General features: G+C 42.5%; 1 protein-coding gene across 1 annotated transcript in view; it reads right to left on the minus strand.

The window, feature by feature from the left end:
- ERAP2 (endoplasmic reticulum aminopeptidase 2) overlaps positions 1–23,617 on the minus strand; it is a 53,388-nt gene that overhangs the window by 13,574 nt on the left and 16,197 nt on the right. The window contains exons 6-13 of the mRNA XM_055430201.2: positions 17,227–17,381; positions 13,972–14,085; positions 12,413–12,544; positions 12,060–12,191; positions 6,375–6,443; positions 5,192–5,367; positions 2,394–2,473; positions 894–1,077 (exon numbers count right to left, since the gene is read on the minus strand). Coding sequence (XP_055286176.2) covers positions 894–1,077; positions 2,394–2,473; positions 5,192–5,367; positions 6,375–6,443; positions 12,060–12,191; positions 12,413–12,544; positions 13,972–14,085; positions 17,227–17,381 — 1,042 coding nt within the window. The remainder of the gene's footprint in view (positions 1–893; positions 1,078–2,393; positions 2,474–5,191; positions 5,368–6,374; positions 6,444–12,059; positions 12,192–12,412; positions 12,545–13,971; positions 14,086–17,226; positions 17,382–23,617) is intronic.

Below are 23,617 nucleotides of genomic sequence, written 5' to 3' on the forward strand. Positions count from 1 at the left end.
TCTACCTATTATTCCGTTGATGACAAATAGGAAAAAAGAAAGCAAACACTGTATCTTTCCAGGGAAGTCTAAAGAGGAATAAACAGAAGGAGCCAATTCTTGCTTAATTTTTCTACCAATTTCATATTGATTTCCCTGATGTGAGCAAAGTAAGGAATGGCTTGTGCACCAGATTTTAAAATTACAAAGATTATAACCTTTGGTCTAACAGATTACATCAGTATTTAGTGAAACAGCAAGCTTCTAGCACAAACAATTTAAAACTTGAGGTCAAAAGCATGAATGCCTGGAGGCTACCATAAGGGAGTGAAGCTCACCCCCCATGTGCATCATTTAGGACTTGGGTACCAAGGGGAATGCAGACCTGGCTTAAAGGAAGATCTGCCCACTGTACCCTCCTCTATGGCTGCCCTGTGGGAACGAAGACCTGCAGTTGCCAAATCTTCTCATTATTTAAGGGATTCCAGAAGTCAGGGTTTTTACATACATTTCTACACATTTTGAAATATTGAATTAAATTTTTAAACATTAGGTGAGTAGAAGTATTTTATCAGTGGGGCTAGGGGTCGGACACGACTGAGCAACTTTACTTTCACTTTTCCCTTTCACACATTGGAGAAGGAAATGGCAACCCACTCCAGTGTTCTTGCCTGGAGAATCCCAGGGACGGGGGAGCCTGGTGGGCTTCCGTCTGTGGGGTCACACAGAGTCGGACACGACTGAAGTGACTTAGCAGCAGCAGCAGCAGCAGGCTTTGACCTCATGGCCAGTATTTGACCTCCATTCGAATCCATATCATATGAATGATCAACACTGAACGTTTGATTTGAAATCTAACATATCTGGTTAGGGAGCAGTGACTTCCTGTGAAATCAGTTGAAGTTTTGCATTACCTTACTAGCTGAAAGGCATCGTGAATCAGACCTATTCTGTCCTTCGGCCTGAGAAGTGTGTGGTTCTGATTCAACAACGTAATGAGCTCATCCCATCCTTGTCCCTCATAATGAACAATGTAGTAGCCATTGGAGTCCACGTTGAATTTCACCCAGTCGGTCTTCTCAGATAAATCCAGAGTATCTAGGAGGAGAAAATTGGTATGGGTATTTCCTCATCAAAGAACACATCATGAATATCTCCACAAGTATTCTTCATATCATTAGTAATAAATCAACGGGAAGACAAAGTTCTGGAAGACTCACGGTGATACTTATTTTCAGAGTCTGCTGGATGGCTTATTTTGGGAATGGTGATCTTATTAAATTAATAAATAAACTAATTCCTAGGAAAAGGACTGATGAATCTGTTCTCAAAAGCAGCCTATGCAGGTCTGAAAGGCATGCAGGAGCCCAGTGAGCCAGATGATGAGCACGACTGGAGTTTGGTTTGATTTACTGGTAGCCTTGTCTCAAGGTTTAATTGCTGCGTGTTGAAATATGTATATGTAAGTAGGTGATCCATTTGTCCAGTTCTTATCTGGGGCAAAATAAGGACTGCAGGTTGAACATGAGATTATGAGGGAAACATTCTAAAATTTCAGTGACATGTTTAAAGGAGAAGTTAAAATTATATTATTTTTAATATTTCAGACATTGTAGTAGGTGGCAAAATAACATTACTGCATACTCTCAAAAACTTTGAGGCTTAGCCCTCATTCAAAATAAATGAGGAAATTGAAGCTCATGAGTTAAAACATTTTCTTAAGGCCATACATCCAACAGGTGACAGAATCAGGATTTGAATCCAGGGCCAATCAGTTCTAAAGTGAACACCTTTTCCCACTGAATTATCAGGCATTAAAAGACATAAGATCAGACACCATCAATTCTTGAAACCCATCTCTAAGTGCTAAAAACACAAGAGAACTTTCTCTTGAAATAAAAACCCAGACTTTTTAGCTAAAGGGTTCTTTTAGTAACACATCAGTTCAGTTCAGTTCAGTTCAGTCGCTCAGTCGTGTCCGACTCTCCGCGACCCCATGAATCACAGCACGCCAGGCCTCCCTGTCCATCACCAACTCCCGGAGTACACTCAAACTCATGTCCACAGAGTCGGTGATGCCATCCAGCCATCTCATTCTCCGTCGTCCCCTTCTCCTCCCGCCCCCAACCTTTCCCAGCATCAGAGTCTTTTCCAGTGAGTCAACTCGTCGCATGAGGTGGCCAAAGTATTGCAGTTTCAGCTTTAGCATCAGTCCCTCCAATGAACATCCAGGATTGATCTCCTTTAGAATGGACTGGTTGGATCTCCTTGCAGTATAGGTATAGATAAATGAGAATTTCCTCAAACATATACCTTTCATTGTCGGATTGACCTACAGGAACTGTCATCCCTACAGCTCAGAACACATTTAATTTCGGAATTAAAAGGTTTTTTTGCCAATTAGTTCATTTTACCTGTCTTCAGTTTCAGATTGTGTCTGTGAATCGCATGAGAGGAACTCGTGGAGTAGGTCACTGGGATATGCCAAAGATACCTATGTTAGAAAGTAAAGACTGTTACAGACTAAATCAATGGCCATTTCAATGTCCACATTGTCAGATTCAGAGAGGCTATAAAAGACACCTAACCGCCTGTCCTTCACACCATCAGTGGCCTTATAAATTTTACAGGCTAAGACTAACAGTTCCTTGGGTGTGCAAAAATTCTTTAATGATTATGAAGGAGCAGTAATATATACCTAGTTGAACTCTGTCACATTTACAGTCCAAATTTTATACCCCCATAATTCCTGCTGATTGTTTTCTTCTAAGTAAAAGAAAAAAATTCTTCCTTTCACATTTCCAAAAATTCTCACAGTCTGATATTAATTCAAATAACTAAATCAGAGCTGTAGAAAAAACCCCCAAAAAGTAAAGATCTTACCCTAGCATGATTCTTCCACTTATCCTTTTGTTCAGTGACGCTATCTGCATTCAACCCTCGCCTGCTAAGCGGTCAACAAGGAGCAATAAGTCAAGAGCTGCTCATCGGCCAAGTGCAGAGAGCAGAGAAGCAGAACGGATTGAAGGAAAAGGCCTCAGTTACTTTGGAAGGGACTTTCTATGGTAAATAACTGAAATTAGCTATTTTTTCCTGACTAATTTCTAGCTGCCTCTAGAGCTTGTTTCCTCTAACATAGTAAGCCATATTAGCTATAGTAATCCTATAAAATCAGATGCTTGAAAATACCAATAGGTATAAAACAGAAAGAATAGTAACTGAGGATATGCCCATTAGTCCTCAGAAAAACCTAAAATAGTAAAAGAGACAACAGACTCGATTTAACAAAAGGTCAGAAGACATAATCTACCTGCCAACCCAGAGTACCGATAATCAACAAAGCAGTTGAAATATTTACCTAAAAAGGTAAAAGGAGACACACAGATGTCACTAAGATGTAATGGATCAAGATTCATGGATAGATTTTGGCTCTAGAAGGACAGAGATTTTTCCAGATAAAAGTAAAGAGAGAAAGAGTAGCAGTTCATAAGTTTGGATAAACATGGATCAGAGGGCAACAGTTTTACAAGAGAAATCCAAATCCTGCTTCAGATAGAGGAAAAATACAGATCACTGCATAGATAACTTGTTATTCTGAGCCATTCACACTATTGAACTCTCTCGTGACATTTTGATAAGTTGCAGAATTGTGAGTCCTGTTTTCCCAGTAATAAATCAAACATTAAATTTTCCAGTCTGTGTGTTGCCAAGCTTCAAATTGTTTAAGCTCTCTGAGGTTTGGACTTCAAAAGGGCATACAGAGAAATGGATGGATGTGTACATAGATAAATGGCATAAGGGTTGCTGTTGGATGGAAACAGACATCCGATGAGATCAAAATGGAAAATGTTATATTAGATGTGTTAAAAGCCTCAAGTTTGCTTCTGATTCTCAAAAAAATTCTAAAACTGTTTTTAGACAGCTAGATTTTAGAAAAAGTAATAATCATAAGAGCCAGCACTGATTCACTTGGATTATTTCTTTTCAAATTAATCTCATTCATCTTATTGAATGAGATCAGAGAAAGGTGGACAGTGTTGTATTTCTTGATTTTAGTAAAACCTTTAACAAGTTTTCTAAGGACAGGCTTGTGAGCAAGATAACAGTGAGTAATTGGATTTGCTTTTATTGTTACCAAGAACATCATGTTTTAAGACATTACATTTATAGTCTCTTACTAAAAACTGAAAGGGAGCTGAAGGTCTTATCTAATTTAACACGTGTGTGTGTGTGTGCATGCATGTGTGTGTGTGCTCAGTCATGTCTGACTTTTGCGACCCCATGGACTGTGACTCACCAGGCTCTTCTGTCCATGAAATTTTCCAGGTAAGAGTACCAGAGCGAGTTGCCATTTCCTACTCCAGGGGATCTTCCCGATCCAGGGGTCGAACCTGCATCTCTTGCATTGGCAGGCAGATTCTTTACCACTGCACCACCTTGGAAGCCCATGACTTAACACACAGGGAATGCCTTTTCTGATAAGATGTATAGCTGTCATACATCTTATCTTCCTAGGTATGGGTCAGTCTCATAACTTATTAGGGCTCAGTACTCTTACCTGGAAAATTCCATGGACAGAGAAGTCCATGGGGTTGTAGAGTTGGACACAACTGATCAATTGAGCACACACAGCGTAAAGAAGGCTAGTAGACAGTCAGGGAATATTATATTAGAAAGATAACTAACGGCCTTCTGCAACAGAACTGAGGTCCTAAGGGCGGCCGCAGGACTAGCAAGAATATGCTGCTCACCAACACAGTCTGGGTCACCTGAAGCTCTTTAAGGCTGCTATTGAGGCTAGTTTAGCTATTAAGTCCTGTGTAGAAATAGCATCGGAGAAGGCAATGGCACCCCACTCCAGTACTCTTGCTTGGAAAATCCCATGGATGGAGGAGCCTGGTGGGCTGCAGTCCGTGGGGTCTCGAAGAGTCGGACACAGCTGAGTGACTTCACTTTCACTTTTCACTTTCATGCACTGGAGACGGAAATGGCAACCCACTCCAGTGTTCTTGCCTGGAGAATCCCAGGGACGGGGGAGCCTGGTGGGCTGCCGTGTATGGGGTCGCACAGAGTCGGACACGACTGAAGCGACTTAGCAGCAGCAGCAGAAATAGCATCCCATAAAATTTCCAGAGAAGCTGAAAGAAAGCTAATGCAATTGTCAGTAAACTGAGATGAGGTAAACTAGACCGACAGGAAAAAAAGCAGCCACCTTTCCTGCAGGGTCTCCCATTTGGGGTCCTCTTTGAAAACCCCAGACAAGAAGCGCTCCTGCTGCAGTCTGAGGGAACGCCCTTCTCGTTTAACCACCACGAGGGGGATGCCTTTCTGCAGAGTCCATGTAGCCATCATTTCCTTGAGCTCTACATTTTTCCGCAGAAACGCGAGCTGAAACGACAAGTGGCTTTGGTAACCCGAGACACAGGAGAGAAACCAGAGAGAGATCAGATGCTTAGACCTCCTCGGATGCTAGGGACAAGGCTTGGGCAGGAAGAGCAGACTCCAGCTGCAGTTGCCCAGCAGAGCCACATAGAACCTGGGCTGGACCTGCCCCTTCACTCCTGGAAAGTTGCCTGAAGGAGGGACATGTCTGGGAGCTTGAGGGTTAATGCAGGGCAAGAAAGGCCAAGAGGAAGTGCTTGAGATTGGGGCCCCTCTCTGCTCCCTTTCAAAACAGAAGAAAAAAGGACCCACCAAAACAAAACAAAAACTCCCCTCCATTTCATGAACGATAGAATCCAGAGGTTTAGGATGAAATGTCTCTTTTAAAAATTCCAATAGAACAATATTATATCAATAGAGGTATATGGAGTGGAGGACAAAACCTCTAGCTTTATATTAACAGATTCTAGTACGGGTTTCTGATCACTGCATGATGCCGAATCTTCCTTTAAAACCATACTTGATGGGATTACCGTGACACTTTTTTAAAAATTTGCCTTTTCTTTTTTTTTCCATGATGACTGTTTTTGTTTTTTTTTTTCTCTCTCCTAAAATGTTCCAATAACTTCCCAGAAGTAAACAAAAAGACGGGGCCCCAAGAAAGCCATTCATACTATTTCCAAACCTAACATATTTGGTTTGGCATTTTGCAAAGCCCTGAGGATACCAGTGCAGCAATAACCACTCAGAGGAATTTTGAGCTGAGATATTTTTAGCCATTGGTGGGATTGTGGGAAAGCTGAATTATAACAACAAAAATATAGTAGTAAGAGCATCACCCTCCCCCTAATGGCCTGAGCATTCCCTCTTCAGTCAACTTTGTTTCAAGGAAAATTGTGGAGCTTTTCCTTCTCTCCAGTTATTTAAAGGGGCAGCTGGACAACTTTACAGACTCACTCCAGGTCCGGAGATGAGCCAAATCTCTTCCACCCTCCGAGTCTCTTTCTACTTACTGTGTTGCTTGTCTTCTTGGAATCGGAATAACAAAATCCACCCGATGTGGAATCACTTTCTAAACAATTCTAGAAAACAAAAATAAAAGAGCACTGCCATTGGGACTCTGACAGTTGGCTTAAAATGAACATTTGACATGAGTGCAAACATTTATTAGCATAAATGTATGAAAATGCAATTTATCTAGACATGATAATGAGCATAGCAATTCATTAAAAATGCATAAAAGTTACTGTCTTAAATTGATATTATGTGACACCGTGCTAAGTTAGGTATTTGGGGAAATTTATCATTTTTGTGCCACTATTTTGTTTGACATCAGAAGGGGATCAAATAAGAATTTAGGACCTTTAGGGGAAGGTTAGGTGGGAGACTCCTACAGGAACTGGGAAGAAGTTGTGATTTCATCGAGAGATGGATACCAGACTGAGTCAGAAGACAGCTTTTAAATAGCGACTCCATCACTCGCTTGTATAAGATCTTGAAGGAATCTCTCCATTAGCATTAATTTTCCCATTTTAAAAAATGGGTTAAGATTGCCTACCTTACCTTCTTGAGATGGTAATAAGCACAATGTGACAAAAAGTAATATAGGATTGTTCACAGTCGGCCTAAAAGAATCCTGTAATTCTCGGCCAAATCTCTCCTTTAATCCCCTTTCCTCTCACTAACTGCACAAAAGATGGATTTTTCCTCTTTGAAAAAAAAAAGGCTCAGGCAAGGTCTACACAGACACACACAGACTCACACACACACACAGACTCACACACACACACAGACTCACACACACACACACACACAAGTACACATCCTTGTAAAGCAGGAGGGAAGGAAAAGGGTGGGAGAGAAAAGCAATGCAAGGCTTGTTGAGAATCTGGGAGAGAATCGGGACGAGAACATCTGGATCACCTGCAGGAGGTGATGGAGAAAGAGCATTTTCTTGAGACTTTTTTTTTTAATTTTGTCTTTTTAATAAAAAGGCACCTAAAAAACAGGTCAATACAGTACAGGCAGCACAGAGAGCCCCGGAACAAGACTAAAAATTGTCTCAAAATAAAAACGAAGAAGATGTCTTCACATATTATATTTATATATACATATTTATATAATGGTACAAAATGGCTGGGGGTGTGGCCACGGATGGAGGGAAGCTGGCCTGTGGACTTCACCTTAGAAAGCTAGTCTGGTGGCAGAGGTGTGAGGAGAGGGGCAGGGGGAGGGCGTCAGGCCCTTTTCAGTTTGACCCGTCTCTCCTCTGGGAGGAAACACTTCAGAGTCGTCTTGGGGAGTCTTGGGTCAGAGGTGGGAGGCTAAAGGGCATGGAGCCCAGACACAGGGTGGGAACATGTCTGGCGGAGTGGAGGACAGGTGGCCCCTGAACCCAGAGCCCCAGGCCCTGGCCCCCTGGGGAGGGGCTGGGGGAGGCAGGAGCCCACACTTGAGGAAGCACTTGACCTGGCCAACGGGGACTTAGGACAGCACCAGCCTGGGAGAAGCAAGGACAAAGTCCCTTTGTATCAAATCTGCCAATGGGAGACCAGGCCCCCTCAGGTCGGGAAGGCCAGGGATGGGCCATGGCAGAAGGCACCTCGCCGAGAAATGGCCCTGGGTCCTGGAGGCAGGCACGGAAGGCCTCAGCCGGAGAACTGCCCTGCCACCTCACAAGGCAGGAAAGGAAGTGAGAAAAGGAGAAGTGTTTTACTCCTGGGGCCAAGGAGGGGCAAAACACCCAACTGTGTATGGCTTCAGCTCTGACCAGAGGAGGAGGAGAGCTCTCTGGGAAAGGGCCGGGGGCTGACTGGAAGGCAGTGGCTGTGCCTGGGTGGGCAGGGAGCCCCAAGGTCTGGGCGGAGGGACCATGCCAGTGAACCGGGGAGGCAGAGACGCTGCCCTGCTCCAAGCCGAACACTTTCTCTCTTCTGTCCTCAGCAGGTGCAGGGAGACAAACTGACTGGACCTAACCCTTTTCCTTCCTCCTCTGGTGACAGGAAGTAGGTGGCAGCCTGCGGAAAGAGTCGGGCCCTGGGGGCTACCTGGCCTGGAGCCACTGCAGCAGGCAGAGGACCCTCGCAGCCCACAGGCTACTCCTCCACGGCTCCACACCCGGGGGCCACCCACTCGGCCTCTGCCTCGTCCCTCTTTCCTTCAGCCCAGACTGGGGACCAAGGACTTCAAGTTCTGGCTTAAGATGTAGCAGCAGGGGACACCAGCCTTCCACAGTTGGGAAGCCAGGGCCCCCGTGTCACCTGTGTGGGGCAAAGACGCGTGCCCCTGCACACGTTCACCTGAATCACTCAGCAGCAGACAGGCTGCCGCCCTGGGAGGTCTCAGCCCTGCTGGGGCCCACCAGGTGGAAGCCTAAGGTGGTCTGACCTCAGTTTAGGTATGGGGTAGTAGCTCGGTCATTTCACTGCTGGAGGAGGGCACGGGAATGGTATCCTTTCTGGACCCGTGTGTCGGACTGCATGCCCCTGGGTCCAGGGGAAATGAAAGGGGCAATCATTTGAAGGGGCGTGGGGGGGGGGGCGTGGGGATGGCTTCTTTTATCCTTTTTTTTTTTTTCTGAGTGGCTTCTATCAAAACACAGAAATACAGCACACGCACAAACCAGCGCAAAAGCGCAGCGCTCTATTTACAGCTATAGCTGGCACCTGCCCACCTGGCCAGCCGCCTGCAGGTTGGGGTGGGAGAGGGGTCAGCCACAGCAGGGAGAGGACAGAAGGAAAAAAACGGGGTGGAGGGGGACAGAGAAACCAAGAGGAGGAGAGTGAAGCTCCAAGAGGAGAGAGCAGTGGGATCGGGAGAGGATGGGGGGACTTCCCTCCTTCCAAATGGCCAAGGGTTCGAGACAGGGATACAGGACTCGGACGCAAAGCTGAAGAGGGTGGGTGCAGAGAAACAGGAGAGGCTCCATACGACTCGGGAGGAGAAGGGGAGCGGCGGTCCTGGCAGCCACAATGGAACCAAACCCACCCCCCAGGTCCCCCACCCCACTCTGCCACTTCTCCCTAAGCTGCCAGCACATCTGGTTTCCACAAATGCCACTCCCCACACAAGCCCCCGCCACCCCACCCCTTGACCCGGGCCATCCCAACTTTTTTTAAGGTTATCATATTTGCAACATGGCCCCAGCTCCAGCCCCTTGCTGGGCCCACTAGAAGGGCAGGTTGGCCATGCCGCCCGGGGCCAGGAGGTAGCCCATCTGGTTGTCCAGAGACACACTGCGCTGGCGCAGGGGGTGGGACACCATGAGGTTCTGCTGGGGCAGGGGGCCCAGGAGGGAGCCCTTCGGGGAGAGCATGTGGGGGGCCTGGCTGTAAACCTCACCCCCCACACCCCGCTGCTTCATCAGCATGAAATTCTGCTGGGTCATGAGGCCCTGTGGGGGGGACATGACCACCTGGTGCAGGCTGTGTGGCCCCATGCCCTGCTGCAGGGGCACACCTGTCCTGCCCAGCAAGGACATCTGTCAGGGGTGGCACATGGACATGCTAAGCCCCTGCTGGACGCCATGCTGGCCCGGGAGGTTGGGGGGCCGGGAGGGGGTCTGCTCCGCCATCGTGTTTTGCAGGTTCATGAGATGCAGATTGGGGGGCTGGGCCTTGGGGGGGGTGGCTCTCACTCTTGGGGAAGTACTGGAGGGTGCTGCTTGGCTTCTCCGAGGGGATGATCCTGGACAAGTCGAACTCAGGGATCCCCATCAGGGTGGGCTGGATCACCTCGCTCAGCTCGGGGTCATTCAGCACTGATGCCACCCCGGGGATCAAAGGGTACTCCAGTACTCTTGCCTGGAAAAGCCCATGGACAGAGGAGCCTGGTAGGCTGCAGTCCATGGGGTCAGGAGGAGTCGACAGGACTGAGCGACTTCACTTTCACTTTTCACTTTCATGCATTGGAGAAGGAAATGGCACCCCACTCCAGTGTTCTTGCCTGGAGAATCCCAGGGACGGGGGAGCCTGGTGGGCTGCCGTTTATGGGGTCGCACAGAGTCAGACACGATTGAAGCGACTTGGCAGCAGCAGCAGCAGGGTTTTCAAGAAATGTCAGTAAAAGTTTTGAGCTACTCTGAAATTTTAATTACTTGCATTTGCTTCTTTGACCACAAAATCACACATAAGTTAAACCTTAAGGATCCAGACTTAATAAGGGCACAGAAAAATCAAATAAGATAATGTGCATGAATTTTTTAAAACTATGACATGCTGTACAAATATTGAACAATATTATTATTACCCCTGGGACACAAGTGCTTACAAAGAATAGAGGACCTCTTTTGTGTACAAAGGGCTTCCCTTGTGGCTCAGCTGGTAAAGAATCCACCTGCAATGCGGGAGACCTGGGTTCGATCCCCGGGTTGGGAAGATCCCTTGGAGAAGGGAAAGGTTACCCACTCCAGCATTCTGGCCTGGAGAATTCCATGGACTGTGTAGTCCATGGGGTCGCAAAGAGTCGGGCACGACTGAGTGACTTTCACTTTCACTTCACTTTGTGTACAAATACCCTAGTTTATTTCTACTTGCAGGCACAAGCTCTGTCGGTTTATTATTTCCATAAAAAAGTACTGTCCTTGCATTTGGAAATCTAGAAATATTTGAATAATTGTTAGAATCATCCGAGTTGACTGTATGTTTTCTCTTACTATCCTACATGAATCTCAATTACAAAGAGACCGTATATTCTTTCATCAAACATTAACCGTCTCTTAACCACTCCAGTACTCTTGCCTAGAAAATCCCATGGACAGAGGAGCCTGGTGGGCTACAGTCCATGGGGTCGCTACTAGTCGGACAGGACTGAGCGACTTCATTTTCACTTTTCACTTTCACACATTGGAGAAGGAAATGGCAACCCACTCCGGTGTTCTCGCCTGGAGAATCCCAGGGATGGCGGAGCCTGGTGGGCTGCCATCTATGGGGTCGCATAGAGTTGGACACGACTGAAGTGACTTAGCAGCACCAACCATGATTATAGGGTCAATAGAACACTAGGGGCCGACATGATTCTTTCTCTTAAGCAGATTTTGTTTATTATTATCACTGTTATCATTAAATCAATGGAAACCAATAAAAGAGAACATCACTCGCTGGAGCAGATTCATAAGTGCACTTCTAGGTATTCAGCAGAAAAGCAATGAGTGCTGGACCTGGCTATGAGAAGGAGGTGAACCCTCAGCTACATCTCAAAGGATGGACAGCACCTGAGTTGCTGAAAAGAAGGAATAACACTTCAGGCAGCAAGAGCATCAGAAGCAAAGGTGTGATGACAGGGATGAGCAGGATTTCTTGTGCGAGGGAGGAGGTGGGTCTCACTCAACCGAATACAGGTTGGGACATAAAGCTGAACAAGTAGAGTTTAAACTTAAATTTGGGAAGAGAAGATTTGGTGTTCCATGAAGGAATTACAAAGTCATGAAAGGTTTGGAAACAGAAGACAAAATGTAGGGTGAACCAGAAGAGCGAAACCAAAGAGAAGCAGGTCAAATACTGAGCCTCCGGGCTAGTGTAGCGTCTTGGTTTAGCAAGGTGCCAGAGGAAATAGACAAGTGCTACCTGCTTAACCCTGGCAGTGTGGCAAGTGGAATAGACATCTGTTGCCTGACAATATAACTGTTTATAAGCCTTCATAATTAGCTTGTCACTGTTTAGGCTTACCAGCAGTCTACTGTAATTCGACCATTGACTTACATTTGACAGACTGTGCCACAAATCATCATTCTTCGCATTTCTATAGCTGAACTTCTTCAAGTAGTGAATAATTCCTTTCCTGAATGTCTCCTCACTCAGAAAATCCTTGAGCATATTCAAAATACAAGCTCCCTAAATAAAAATACAAAGAAAAAGAAGGTAAAGGGTAGCATATATTTTTAAAGGAAGCTTACATGCTATGTAACGTGTAATGTCTGATAAATGGACTGCAAATAAAACAAAAAGTGACACAGAAGTAACCTGCCACCAACAACTTCAACTGTTGACGTGCTGGCCTCATTTTATTCCTCCCAGGGCAGAGCATTTACTACCTGGTCCACAGCATCTCCTACCTTGTTGTAGGAAACGGCATCAAACATTTCCTTTATTTGAGTAGCAGTTTTTGCTTGATTGGAGATAGGATGGGATGAATTTAATGAATCTCTTTTAATTACTTCAAAACATGTGTTCGAAAAATTGTCATCCTAAACAGGAGAGAATATTTGTTTTTTCAATTGCCATATGACACTCAAAGCAATAGCAAAGATGCTAGGTTTAGTAAGATATTCTCAGAAGTAAGTATTCAAACAATATTTCTTACAAAATGTTTCTTTCCCCGTTATAGTTCCCTTTCACCAATTCTGTTTTGTTAAAGGTATAAAAGTGATATTTCCTCAGACACTGCCTGAATGTTTACCACGAGCAAGGCCCTTGGATACAGAAATAAACAAAGGTTTCCATTTAGTGAGCATGTGCTATGTGTCAGGCTCTTAACAGTCCTCATCTGCAGTCCTTTCAATATTCTGCAAGGAAAAGGCATTGTACATATTTTACAAGTGAGCATGCATGAAGCTTTTGGATTAAACCACAAACTCAGCACATAGCAGCAAAAAAAAAAAAAAGACACTGACTTTGAATCCATGTCTGTCTGTAACTGTACTGGACCAAATATTTACCCCAAAGAGCTAATTATCCATTACTAGTTAGCACTACCTTGTTATGTGCTGTTCAGACCCGCTTCATGCTTGCTAAATGGCTTCAGTCATGTCGGACACTTTTCGACCCTATGAACCGGAGCCCACCAGGCTCCCCTGTCTATGGAATTCTTCTCCAGGCAAGAATACTGCAGTGGGTTGCCATTCCCTTCTCCAGGGGAACTTCCCAACCCAGGGATCCAACCCTGGTCTCCTGCATTGCAGGCAGATTCTTTACCATTTGAGCCATCAGGGAAGCACTATCTTAGAATTAATTATGTTAACAGACATATTGCTTATAGACTCTTGGATAAATATAGAATAATGCCTGAAATTTTCATTTTCTTTTTGGCAATTTGGAGTATTTTGAAGCCAGACAGCCTCCAGATCTGTAAGAAAATAAACTGGCATAAGCCACCCAGTCTGTGGAATTTTGTCATGGCAGCCCTAGCAAACCAACACAATCTGTTTATACAAAAGAAAATACCACAGATTCAAAAATGCAATGCTGTGTTCTCTTTGGCATTTTCTAAAAATTATAATAGTAAATTAAAGAGACACAGACGTATAGAACAGTCTTTGGGACTCTGTGGGAGAGGGTGAGGGTGGGATGATTTGGGAGAATGGCATTGAAACACGTATGTTGTCATATGTGAAACGAATCACTAGTTCAGGGTCAATGCATGTTATAGGATACTCGGGGCTGGCGTGCGGGGATGACCCAGAAGGAGGATAAAGGGAGGAGGGAGGTGGGAGGGGGGTTCAGGAGGGGGAACTTATGTAAACCCGGGGCGAATTCATGTCAATGTATGGCAAAACCAACCAATATAATATTGTAAAATAATTTGCCTCCAATAAAAAATAAATTAATTACTTAAAAAATAGTAAATTAATGATTTCTTAGGACGTATAGTATGATATACAAGGTTATGACTTACAAACTGTAGCTCTGGATATGTGATGTTGAGAGAGATAAGTTCCATGTATGTTGCAAAACCTTCATTGAGCCAAATATCATTCCACCATTCCATTGTAACCAGGTTACCAAACCACTGGGAGGTAAAAACTCAATGTTAAACAAACATAAAAAATGATTAACTATAGCAAAAATATACAATGGGTGGTAACTTCTTTTTTTTAGTAGCTGAGGCCTCTTCTCTGTCTGCTACCCCTTTCTCTGGGCACAGCATCTTTCTATCGGGTTCCCTGCCTTCTCCCCTCACCGCCACATTTTTGCTTGTTTCACTTATTTTTTTTGTGTCCACATTGCCTCCAATGCCCTACCTTCCATTCTATCCTCCCTATTTTTCCTAGATATTAGACTTAACATTAAGGAAGAGAATGAGACATTTTATTTTAGACATTTTGCACAATAAGTATAATCTCACCTTGTCACTGACTCACAGTGAGGGTCTAAGGAGAAATATAAGCCAGAATATTCTTGACGAAGTTATCTTTTTGTATTAAGTAGCAGGTACTTAAAAGGATAAGAATTCATTTAGGACTTTCAGATTGTTGCATAATATTACTAATGAGCAAATGTAGTTGTTGACCTCTGTCCCAATTTACTTCTAGGGATCAATTTGGCCACTAATGAGAATAAAAGTCTGAGATTTTAAGTATATGTAAATATAGAATGTGAAAAGCTAAATAGAAATTTATCCTTGACCTATATTTGATCTGTAACACATTTTAAAAGTTATTTTTTATATATATTATTGTATTTTACCTATTTGGCCTTTGTTGTTTTAATGTGCCTCTATGCGATGAGTTGACTCACTGGAAAAGACTCTGATGCTGGGAAAGGTTGGGGGAGGGAGGAGAAGGGGACGACCGAGAGTGAGATGGCTGGATGGCATCACCGACTCTGTGGACATGAGTTTGAGTGAACTCCGGGAGTTGGTGATGAACAGGGAGGCCTGGCATGCTGTGATTCATGGGGTCGCGGAGAGTCGGACATGACTGAGCGACTGAACTGAACTGAACTGAACTGAGTGCAGTCTCCAGATGGATTGGAAGCTTAAATAACAAGATTTGAAGATTCAGAAGAGCCTTGTTATAGTTATAGAACAGAAATCACTAGATCCATAGCTTCTAGAAACTGCTCAAGCTCTCTGCCTTTTCTTACAACTTTCAGATCATATTGCAAATGTGTGCCAATCTTCTGAAGGACATCTATGAGAAGGAATGTTGGGTGTTTCCTCAATTTGAGAAGTGATGAACACAAGAAGTTCAAGCAGGTTATGATCATTTCACCAGTCAGGAAGAGTATTTTATTTATTCATTCATTCAGTGAATATCTATTGAGAATCTACTATGTTCCTGGCACTATGACATGGCAAAAATCTCTTATTTTTTAATTTTTAACTTTACCCTTTATCATGACCATAGTAATAAAAGGATTATTATTATTATTTTTTAAGCAGCAAATGCAGGACCTTGTTATATAGGAGAAATACAAAGATGTATGCAATAGAGCCACTACCTTAATACAGATGATGAAGGTCAACCAGTAGACATATACATGCAATAAAATGTTATTGGCAGTATGACTTATATCTGCACAAGAGGCAGCGGGCATTCCAGAAGGGAAAAATCAGTTTCGCTGAGAGACTGTGTAGGATAACTGAGAAATGATTCACTTCTTGAGTCTTACAAGTGGTCCCCAGGAATGTTGGAAGTGGGGTGTGCTCTAAGCAGATCAGGTATCAGGAACAAAAGCACAGAGAAGTGATGCGGCCTGGGCCTGTCGAGGTAATAGCAGGTCATCTGGGATGGCCAATGCTGAAGGTCTCTTCAGAGAAGAGACCGGAGAGGTGGCGGGGAGCTGGGTTATCTGGGCCTTATATGACACACTGTGGATCCTTGACTAACCCAGCATTGAGTCTTTGCCAGGGCTTTATGTGGAGAACTGACATGGCCAGACGGAGATTAATGGGAAGACAAAATAGTCAAGGCAGAAACTCCAGTGGGGCCTGCTGCTTCAGCTCTGGCCTCTGCATCTTCATGAAAGAGAAGCTTTCAAAGGAATGCCTTAAGGCAGCATGGAGCCCCAAAAGGAGAGCTCTCTGCTTATTTCCCTATGAACACTGGGTAGAAAATTAGGGCTCCCCAGACTCAGTTAAGTGCTTTAGAGCTTCCAGTGACTAATAATCCAAACCCCTAAGATGAGCCAGCGGAGAGATGCTAAACCAGAGGAAGCTGTTCATACACTCTCAAAGTACAGTGCTGAGCATGGCTCCGGGTTCTTCGTTTGCTGCTTAAAATAAACAAACAACCCCTCTTATTACTATGGTCATGATAAAGGGTAGAGTTAAAAATTTTTAAATAAGAGATTTTACCCGTTTCTACAATTGAATGATATGTGCCTATATGGCGAAAGAGAATTTCCAGTGTCTTTAGTAATTCACTGCATTACAGGGAACTTGCAGAAGTAAAGCAGAGTGAAAAAAAGGCTCTGGTATCTGAAGGGCTAATTTGACTGTTTCATAATTGTTTGTAGTACCGGGTTGATAGACCGGCCTTGGAGATCTTATTCTGCAAGAAATGGTAGCAGTGGCGGTCACTGTCACTTCTGTTTCTAGCTAGTACTTACTGAGTACCTAGTGTGCGACAGACACAGACACTTATCTGTAATCCTCACAGCAGATTCACGAAGCAGAAGCCTTATGAACTAATTTTATAGATGAGGACACTGAAGTTGAGAGAGGTAGGTAGTGCGTCCAGGGTCAGTAGCCTGGGAGTACATGGACTTGAAATACTTCGTTATGGCCAAATAATCACAAACTCCAATTGAAGGGAGCTTGATTTTGCCCTGGACGGGAATGCCACTGCATTAGAGGCTATATGGGGAAATAACAAAAATCTCTGTTTGTAGGGGTTTCTAATACTGTGCTCTACGTACCTGTATGATCTTCACCCTTCTTTACTAAAAGGCGTTTGGAGGCTTTGTGCCTTGAAAGGTTTTAGAGGACATAGTGGCCAGTTCTCCTGTGATAAAATTCTTTCATGAGACCCTTAGTCTAGAGATTGAATACTCTGCTACTTGGCATATAGTATTTGGTTTGATGATCCCTAAGATGCCCCCTGGGAATAAAATGACATGATTTTTACATTGTCTGGGGAATGTTCGGGGTGTTCTGCATAATGCTCTTTGGAATTTTCACTAAGAGAATGCCGTGAAAGCCCTGTACCTGGTGTGCTAGTTCATGGGCTATGACCTTGGTGACCCATAGTTTATCAGAAGTAGAAGAGGTCTTGGGGTCAAAGAGCAGCGATGTCTCTCTGTACGTGATGAGGCCCCAGTTTTCCATGGCTCCACTTGCAAAGTCAGGAATGGCAACGAGATCTAAGAAATAAGAACAACCATACTTAATCATTAGGGTTCCTACGCCAGAAGTGGGATTTGCTTCCTTCTTAACTACGCTATGATCTGCTTATATATGTATATATAAGCAGACATTCTGAAAACACAGAGTATCTTTTTTTCTTAACATTGATATGGTGTCTTGTAGTTGCAGAAAATAATCAGCATCCATCATCAAGCATAATAAAGTTTATTGGTAAAGTTTTATTTCTAGGTGAAGTAGCCTAGTGACATAACCATCATTTCCTAAAACTAAACTGTGAAATTACCTTAGGTGCATTACTGCTGAGAAAATAATTCATTTTAAAACACTCACATTGTATTTTATATTAATATTACAGAAAGACTTTGAAAATATAAGGTATCAAATGATCTCTAAAATATTTGGATTCAACAAAACATATAATGAACTCATTTCTATAAAAAAGAGGAAATAAAGGATTTTTTAATTCAGGAGAACACCTTTTAGAAGCATCTCCATAGTCAATATTTCAAGCACATACAGCCTCTAAGTGTCCTTCTAAGGCAGTAAAGGGAAAAAACTGTAGGCATCAATTCTTTCTGACCTCAATTTCCTTTACACCGTTAATATTTCCTCTACTTCTTGACAAAATTTTAGAGAAAAAAATGTAAAATTTAATCATCTTTAAGCACCTCAGGTATAATGTATATTCAGTTCAGTTCAGTTGCTCAGTCATGTCCGATTCTTGCGACCACATGGACTGCAGCACACCAGGCTTCTATATCCATCGCTGACTCCTGGAGCTTAATTAATGTATATTAATTTATATCATGTCTATGTGAGAGTATATACATACCCTTTGCCAATTACTTCATGTTGATTACAAAACTTCTGGCCAAAATATTTAATCTTAGACTTCTTTTTATTCTACCAGGTCATATTGGAAAAAATATTGTTCTTTGGCTGAAAAGCCAGGTAATTAAAAAAATAATAATAATTTGAAATAAATCAAGCACTTGGCTTGAAATTTCATTGTCTGGAATTTGTATAATTAAGATTTCCAGGAGAAATATCAATAACCTCAGATATGCAGATAATATCACCCTTATGCAGAAAGTGAAGAGGAACTAAAGAGCCTCTTGATGAAAGTGAAAGAGGAGAGCGAAAAAGTTGGCTTGAAACTCAACATTCAGAAAACTAAGACCATGGCATCTGGTCCCATCACTTCATGGGAAATAGATGGGGAAACAGTGGAAACAGTGTCAGACTTTGTTTTTTGGGGCTCCAAAATCACTGCAGATGGTGACTGCAGCCGTGAAATTAAAAGATGCTTACTCCTTGGAAAGAAAGTTATCGCCAACCTAGATAGCATATTAAAAAACAGAGATATAACTTTGCCAACAAAAGTCCATCTAGTCAAGGCTATGGTTTTTCCAGTGGTCATGTATGGATGTGAGAGTTGGACTGTGAAGAAAGCTGAGCGCCAAAGAATTGATGCTTTTGATCTGTGGTGCTGGAGAAGATTCTTGAGAGTCCCTTGGACTGCAAGGAGATCCAACCAGTCCATCCTAAAGGCAACCAGTCCTGGGTGTTCACTGGAAGGACTGATGCTGAGACTGAAACTCCAATACTTTGGCCACCTCATGCGACGAGTTGACTTACTGGAAAAATTCTGATGTTGGGAGGGATTGGGGGCAGGAGGAGAAGGGGACGACAGAGGGTGAGATGGCTAGATGGCATCACCACTTGATGCACATGAGTTTGAGTGAACTCCAGGAGTTGGTGATGGACAGGGAGGCCTGGCGTGCTGTGATTCATGAGGTCGCAAAGAGTCAGACACGACTTTCAGTTCAGTTCAGTCGCTCAGTGGTGTCCGACTCTCTGCGACCCCATGAATCACAGTACGCCAGGACTCCCTGTCCATTACCAACTCCCGGAGTTCACTCAAACTCATGTCCATCGAGTCAGCGATGCCATCCAGCCATCTCATTCTCTGTCATTCAGTTCAGTTCAGTTCAGTCGCTCAGTCGTGTCCGACTCTCCGCGACCCCATGAATCACAGCACGCCAGGCCTCCCTGTCCATCACCAACTCCCGGAGTTCACTCAAACTCATGTCCACAGAGTCGGTGATGCCATCATCTCATTCTCTGTCATCCGCTTCTCCTCCTGCCCCCAACCTTTCCCAGCATCAGAGTCTTTTCCAGTGAGTCAACTTGTCGCATGAGGTAGTAAGGGGTTTGGGGATGCTTAAAAAGGGGTCCTTGCCTAATCAATGTGTGAAAAGACAGTGTGATTTGTCATCAGGGAAATGCAAATTAAAACAGCAACAAGAGACCACTAAACACATTAGTATTGCTTAATTCTAGTGTATAAAAACAAATGTGTATAATGCAATCAAAAACTAAACTAGCACTAATCAAGGTTAGTATTCATTAGCACTTCAAATATGGGAATGATCCCTTTTCTAAATTGCATCAATGATTTTATATTAGTTATATTATTTCCCAAAGCCATTAGAAATGCTTATATCTGCTCTACTGTTTCTTTCTTTTTAATTTATTTTTTATTGAAGGAAAATTGCTTTATAGAAATTTTGTTGTTTTCTGTCAAACCTCAACATGAATCAGCCACAGGTATACATACATCCCCTCCCTCTTGAACCTCCTTCCCGTCTCCTGCCCCACCCCACCCCTCTAGGTTGATACAGAGCCTCTGTTTGAGTTTCCTGAGCCATGCAGCAAATTCCCCTTCACCATCTATTGTACATACTGTAGTGTAAGTTTCCATGTCACTCTCTCCATACACCTCACCCTCTGCTCCCCTCTCCCAGGTCCATAAGTCTGTCCTCTATGTCTGTTTCTCTGTTGTTGCCCTGTGAATAAGTTCTTCAGGACCATTTTTCTAGATTCCTTATATACGTGTTAGAATATGGTGTTTATCTTTCTCTTTCTGACTCACTTCACTCTGGATAATAGGTTCCAGGTTCACCCATCCCATTAGAACTGACTCAAATGTGTTCCATTTTATGGCTGAATAATATTCCGTTGTGTGTATGTACCACAATTTCTTTTTCCATTCATCTGTTGATGGACATCCGGGTTGCTTCCATGTTCTAGCTGTTGTAAATAGTGCTGCAGTGAACAATGAGATACACGTGTCTCTTTCAGATTTGGTCTCCTAAGGGTATATGCCTAGGAGTGGGATTGCTGGGTCATATGGTGGTTTTATTCCTAGTTTTTTAAGGAATCTCCATGCCATCTTCCACAGTGGCTATATCAATTTACATTTCCATTAAGAGTGCAAGAGTGTTCCCTTTTCTTCACACCCTTTCCAGCATTAATTGTTTGTACACTTTTTGATGATGGCCATTCTGACTGGTGTGAGGTGATACCTCATTGTAGTTGTCATTTGCATTTCTTTAATAATGAGGGATGTTGGGCATCTTTTCATGTATTTGTTAGCCATCTGCATGTCTTCTTTGGAGAAATGTCTATTTAGGTCTTTTCCCCACTTTTTTCATTGGGTTGTTTGTTTTTCTGGTATTGAGTTGTATGAGCTGCTTGTATATTCTGGAAATTAATCCTTTGTCAGTTGTTTCATTTGCTACTATTTTCTCCCATTCTGAGGGTTTTTTTTTTTTTTCACCTTGCTTATAGTTTCCTTTGCTGTGCAAAAGCTTTTAAGTTTAATCAGGTCCCATTTGTTTACTTTTGTCTGTATTTCCGTTACTCTAGAGGTGGGTCATAGAGGATCTTGCTTTGATTTATGTCATCAAGTGTTCTGTTTGTTTTCCTCTAAGAGTTTTATAGTTTCTGGTCTTACACTTAAGTGTTTAATACATTTTGAGTTTATCTCTGTGTATGGTGTTAGGAAGTGTTCTAATTTCATTCTTTTACATATAGCTGTCCAGTTTCCCAGTACCATTTATTGAAGAGGCTGTCTTTGCCCCATTGTATATTCTTGCCTCCTTTGTCAAAAATAAGGTACTCATAGGTGCATGGGTTTATTTCTGGGCTTCCTATCTTGTTCCATTGGTCTATATTTCTGTCTTTGTGCCAGTACCATACTGTCTTGATGACTGTAGCTTTACAGTATAACCTGAAGTCAGGAAGCTTGATTCCTCCAGCTCCATTCTTCTTTCTCAAGACTTCTTTGGCTATTGGGGGTCTTTTGGGCTTCCACATGAATTGTGAAATTTTTTGATCTAGTTCTGTGAAAAACGACATTGGTAATTTGATAGGGATCGCATTGAATTTGTAATTTGGTAGTATAGTCATTTTCACAGTATTGATTCTTCCTACCCAGGAACATGGAATGTCTCTCCATCTGTTTATGTCCTCTTTGATTTCTTTCATTAGTGTCTTATAATTTTCTGTGTACAGTTCTTTTTCTCCTTAAGTAAGTTTATTCCTAGACATTTAATTCTTTTTGTTGCAATGATGAATGGGATTGATTCCTTAATTGTTCTTTTTTTTTCCTAATTTTATTTTTAATTATTTTTTAATATGTTTTTAAAATTTATTTATTTTAATTGGAGGCTAATTACTTTACATTATTGTATTGGTTTTGCCATACATTGACACGAATCTGCCCCAGGTGTACATGTGTTCCCCATCTTGAACCCCCCTCCCACCTCCCTCCCCATCCCATCCCTCTGGCTCATCCCAGTTCACCAGCCCCGAGCATCCTGTCTCATGCATTGAAGTTGGACTGGCGATTCGTTTCACATATGATAATATACATGTTTCAATGCCATTCTCCCAAATCATCCCACCCTCGCCCTCTCCCACAGAGTCCAAAAGATTGTTCTATACATCTGTGTCCTTAATTGTTCTTTCTGATTTTTCATTGTTAGTATATAGAAATGCAAGTGATTTTTGTGTATTGATTTTGTATACTGCAACTTTGCTAAATTCACTGATTAGCTCTAGTAATTTTCTGATATTATCTTTAGGGTTTTCTATGTACAGCATCGTGTCGTCCGCAAACAGGGAGAGCTTTATTTCTTCTTTTCTGATCTGGATTCCTTTTATTTCTTTTTCTTCTCTGATTGTTGTAGCTAGGACTTCCAGAAGTATGTTGAATAATAGTGGTGAAAGTGGACACCCTTGTCTTGTTCCTGATCTTAGGGGGAGTGCTTTCAGTTTTTCACCATTGAGAATAATGTTTGTTGTAGGCTTATCATATATGGTCTTTACTCTTTTGAAGTAGGTTCTTTCTATGCCCATTTTTTGAAGATTTTTAATCATAAATAGGTGTTGAATTTTGTCAAAGGCCTTTTCTGCATCTATTGAGATGATCATATGGCTTTTATCTTTCAATGTGTTAATATGGTGTATCACATGGATTGATTTGCGTATATTGAAGAATCCTTGCATCCCTGGAATTAACCCAACTTGATCACGGTATATGAGCTTTTTGATGTGTTGTTGAATTCTGTTTGTTAAATATATCTGCTCTACTTTTTCTTAAGCTGCATGCTTCCTTTCAGTTAACTTTATTTTAAAGGCCTTCATTTCATATGGTCTTTGAGGTTGCATTTTTCAAGAACAACTTAGGATTGTTGATGGCTGTTATTTGATCTTTCCTTGATTTTTGACATGGAGGACAGCAATGAACTGTGGGTAACTTGATTTAGTATGTCTATCCTAACGGGTATATAGAACCTGCACTATAATGATACCACGAGACTCAGGAACTATGGGAATAAGCCCCTGGAGATGTCTTCTGATAGTCCTTTAATTCCCTAAGGAAAACTGCACGAAGTTGGTCAGGAAAAGGGAAGAAGGATATCATAAGGTATGTGTTATGAAGTCCCAAAGGAAAACAATGTTTTGTCACTGTCTGAAACTCTAAAAATTAATCCATATAAGTTATAAAATTTGCCAGTTTTTTATATATTCTGCAACATCATAAAAATCACAATTTTTATTTTCTAAGATAGAAAATGGAAACCAACAAAGATAGGCTATTTGTATCCTCTCATATGAAGATCAACTACTACCACATTCAAATTATCTATTTCCTCCAAATCTCTCTCATTTTTTTTTTTTTAATGTCTGTGCCACAGACTTATCTTCCAGCCTCAAACACTCTGTAGAAAACAGATGGAGGGACAGTTTTCAGCTATTTACATAAATCTTTGGCAATTTTTACAAAAGATTGCTAGTCTTGTATAAATATGGTGTAGAAGGAAATAAATGCTCCAGAAATTCATCCACTTAAATCTAATATAAAATGCAGATATTTTAATAT

The sequence above is a fragment of the Moschus berezovskii genome, chromosome 8 (assembly GCF_049115385.1).
Source record: "Moschus berezovskii isolate FMDL1 chromosome 8, NW_MosBer_1.0, whole genome shotgun sequence".
NCBI lineage: Eukaryota > Metazoa > Chordata > Mammalia > Artiodactyla > Moschidae > Moschus > Moschus berezovskii.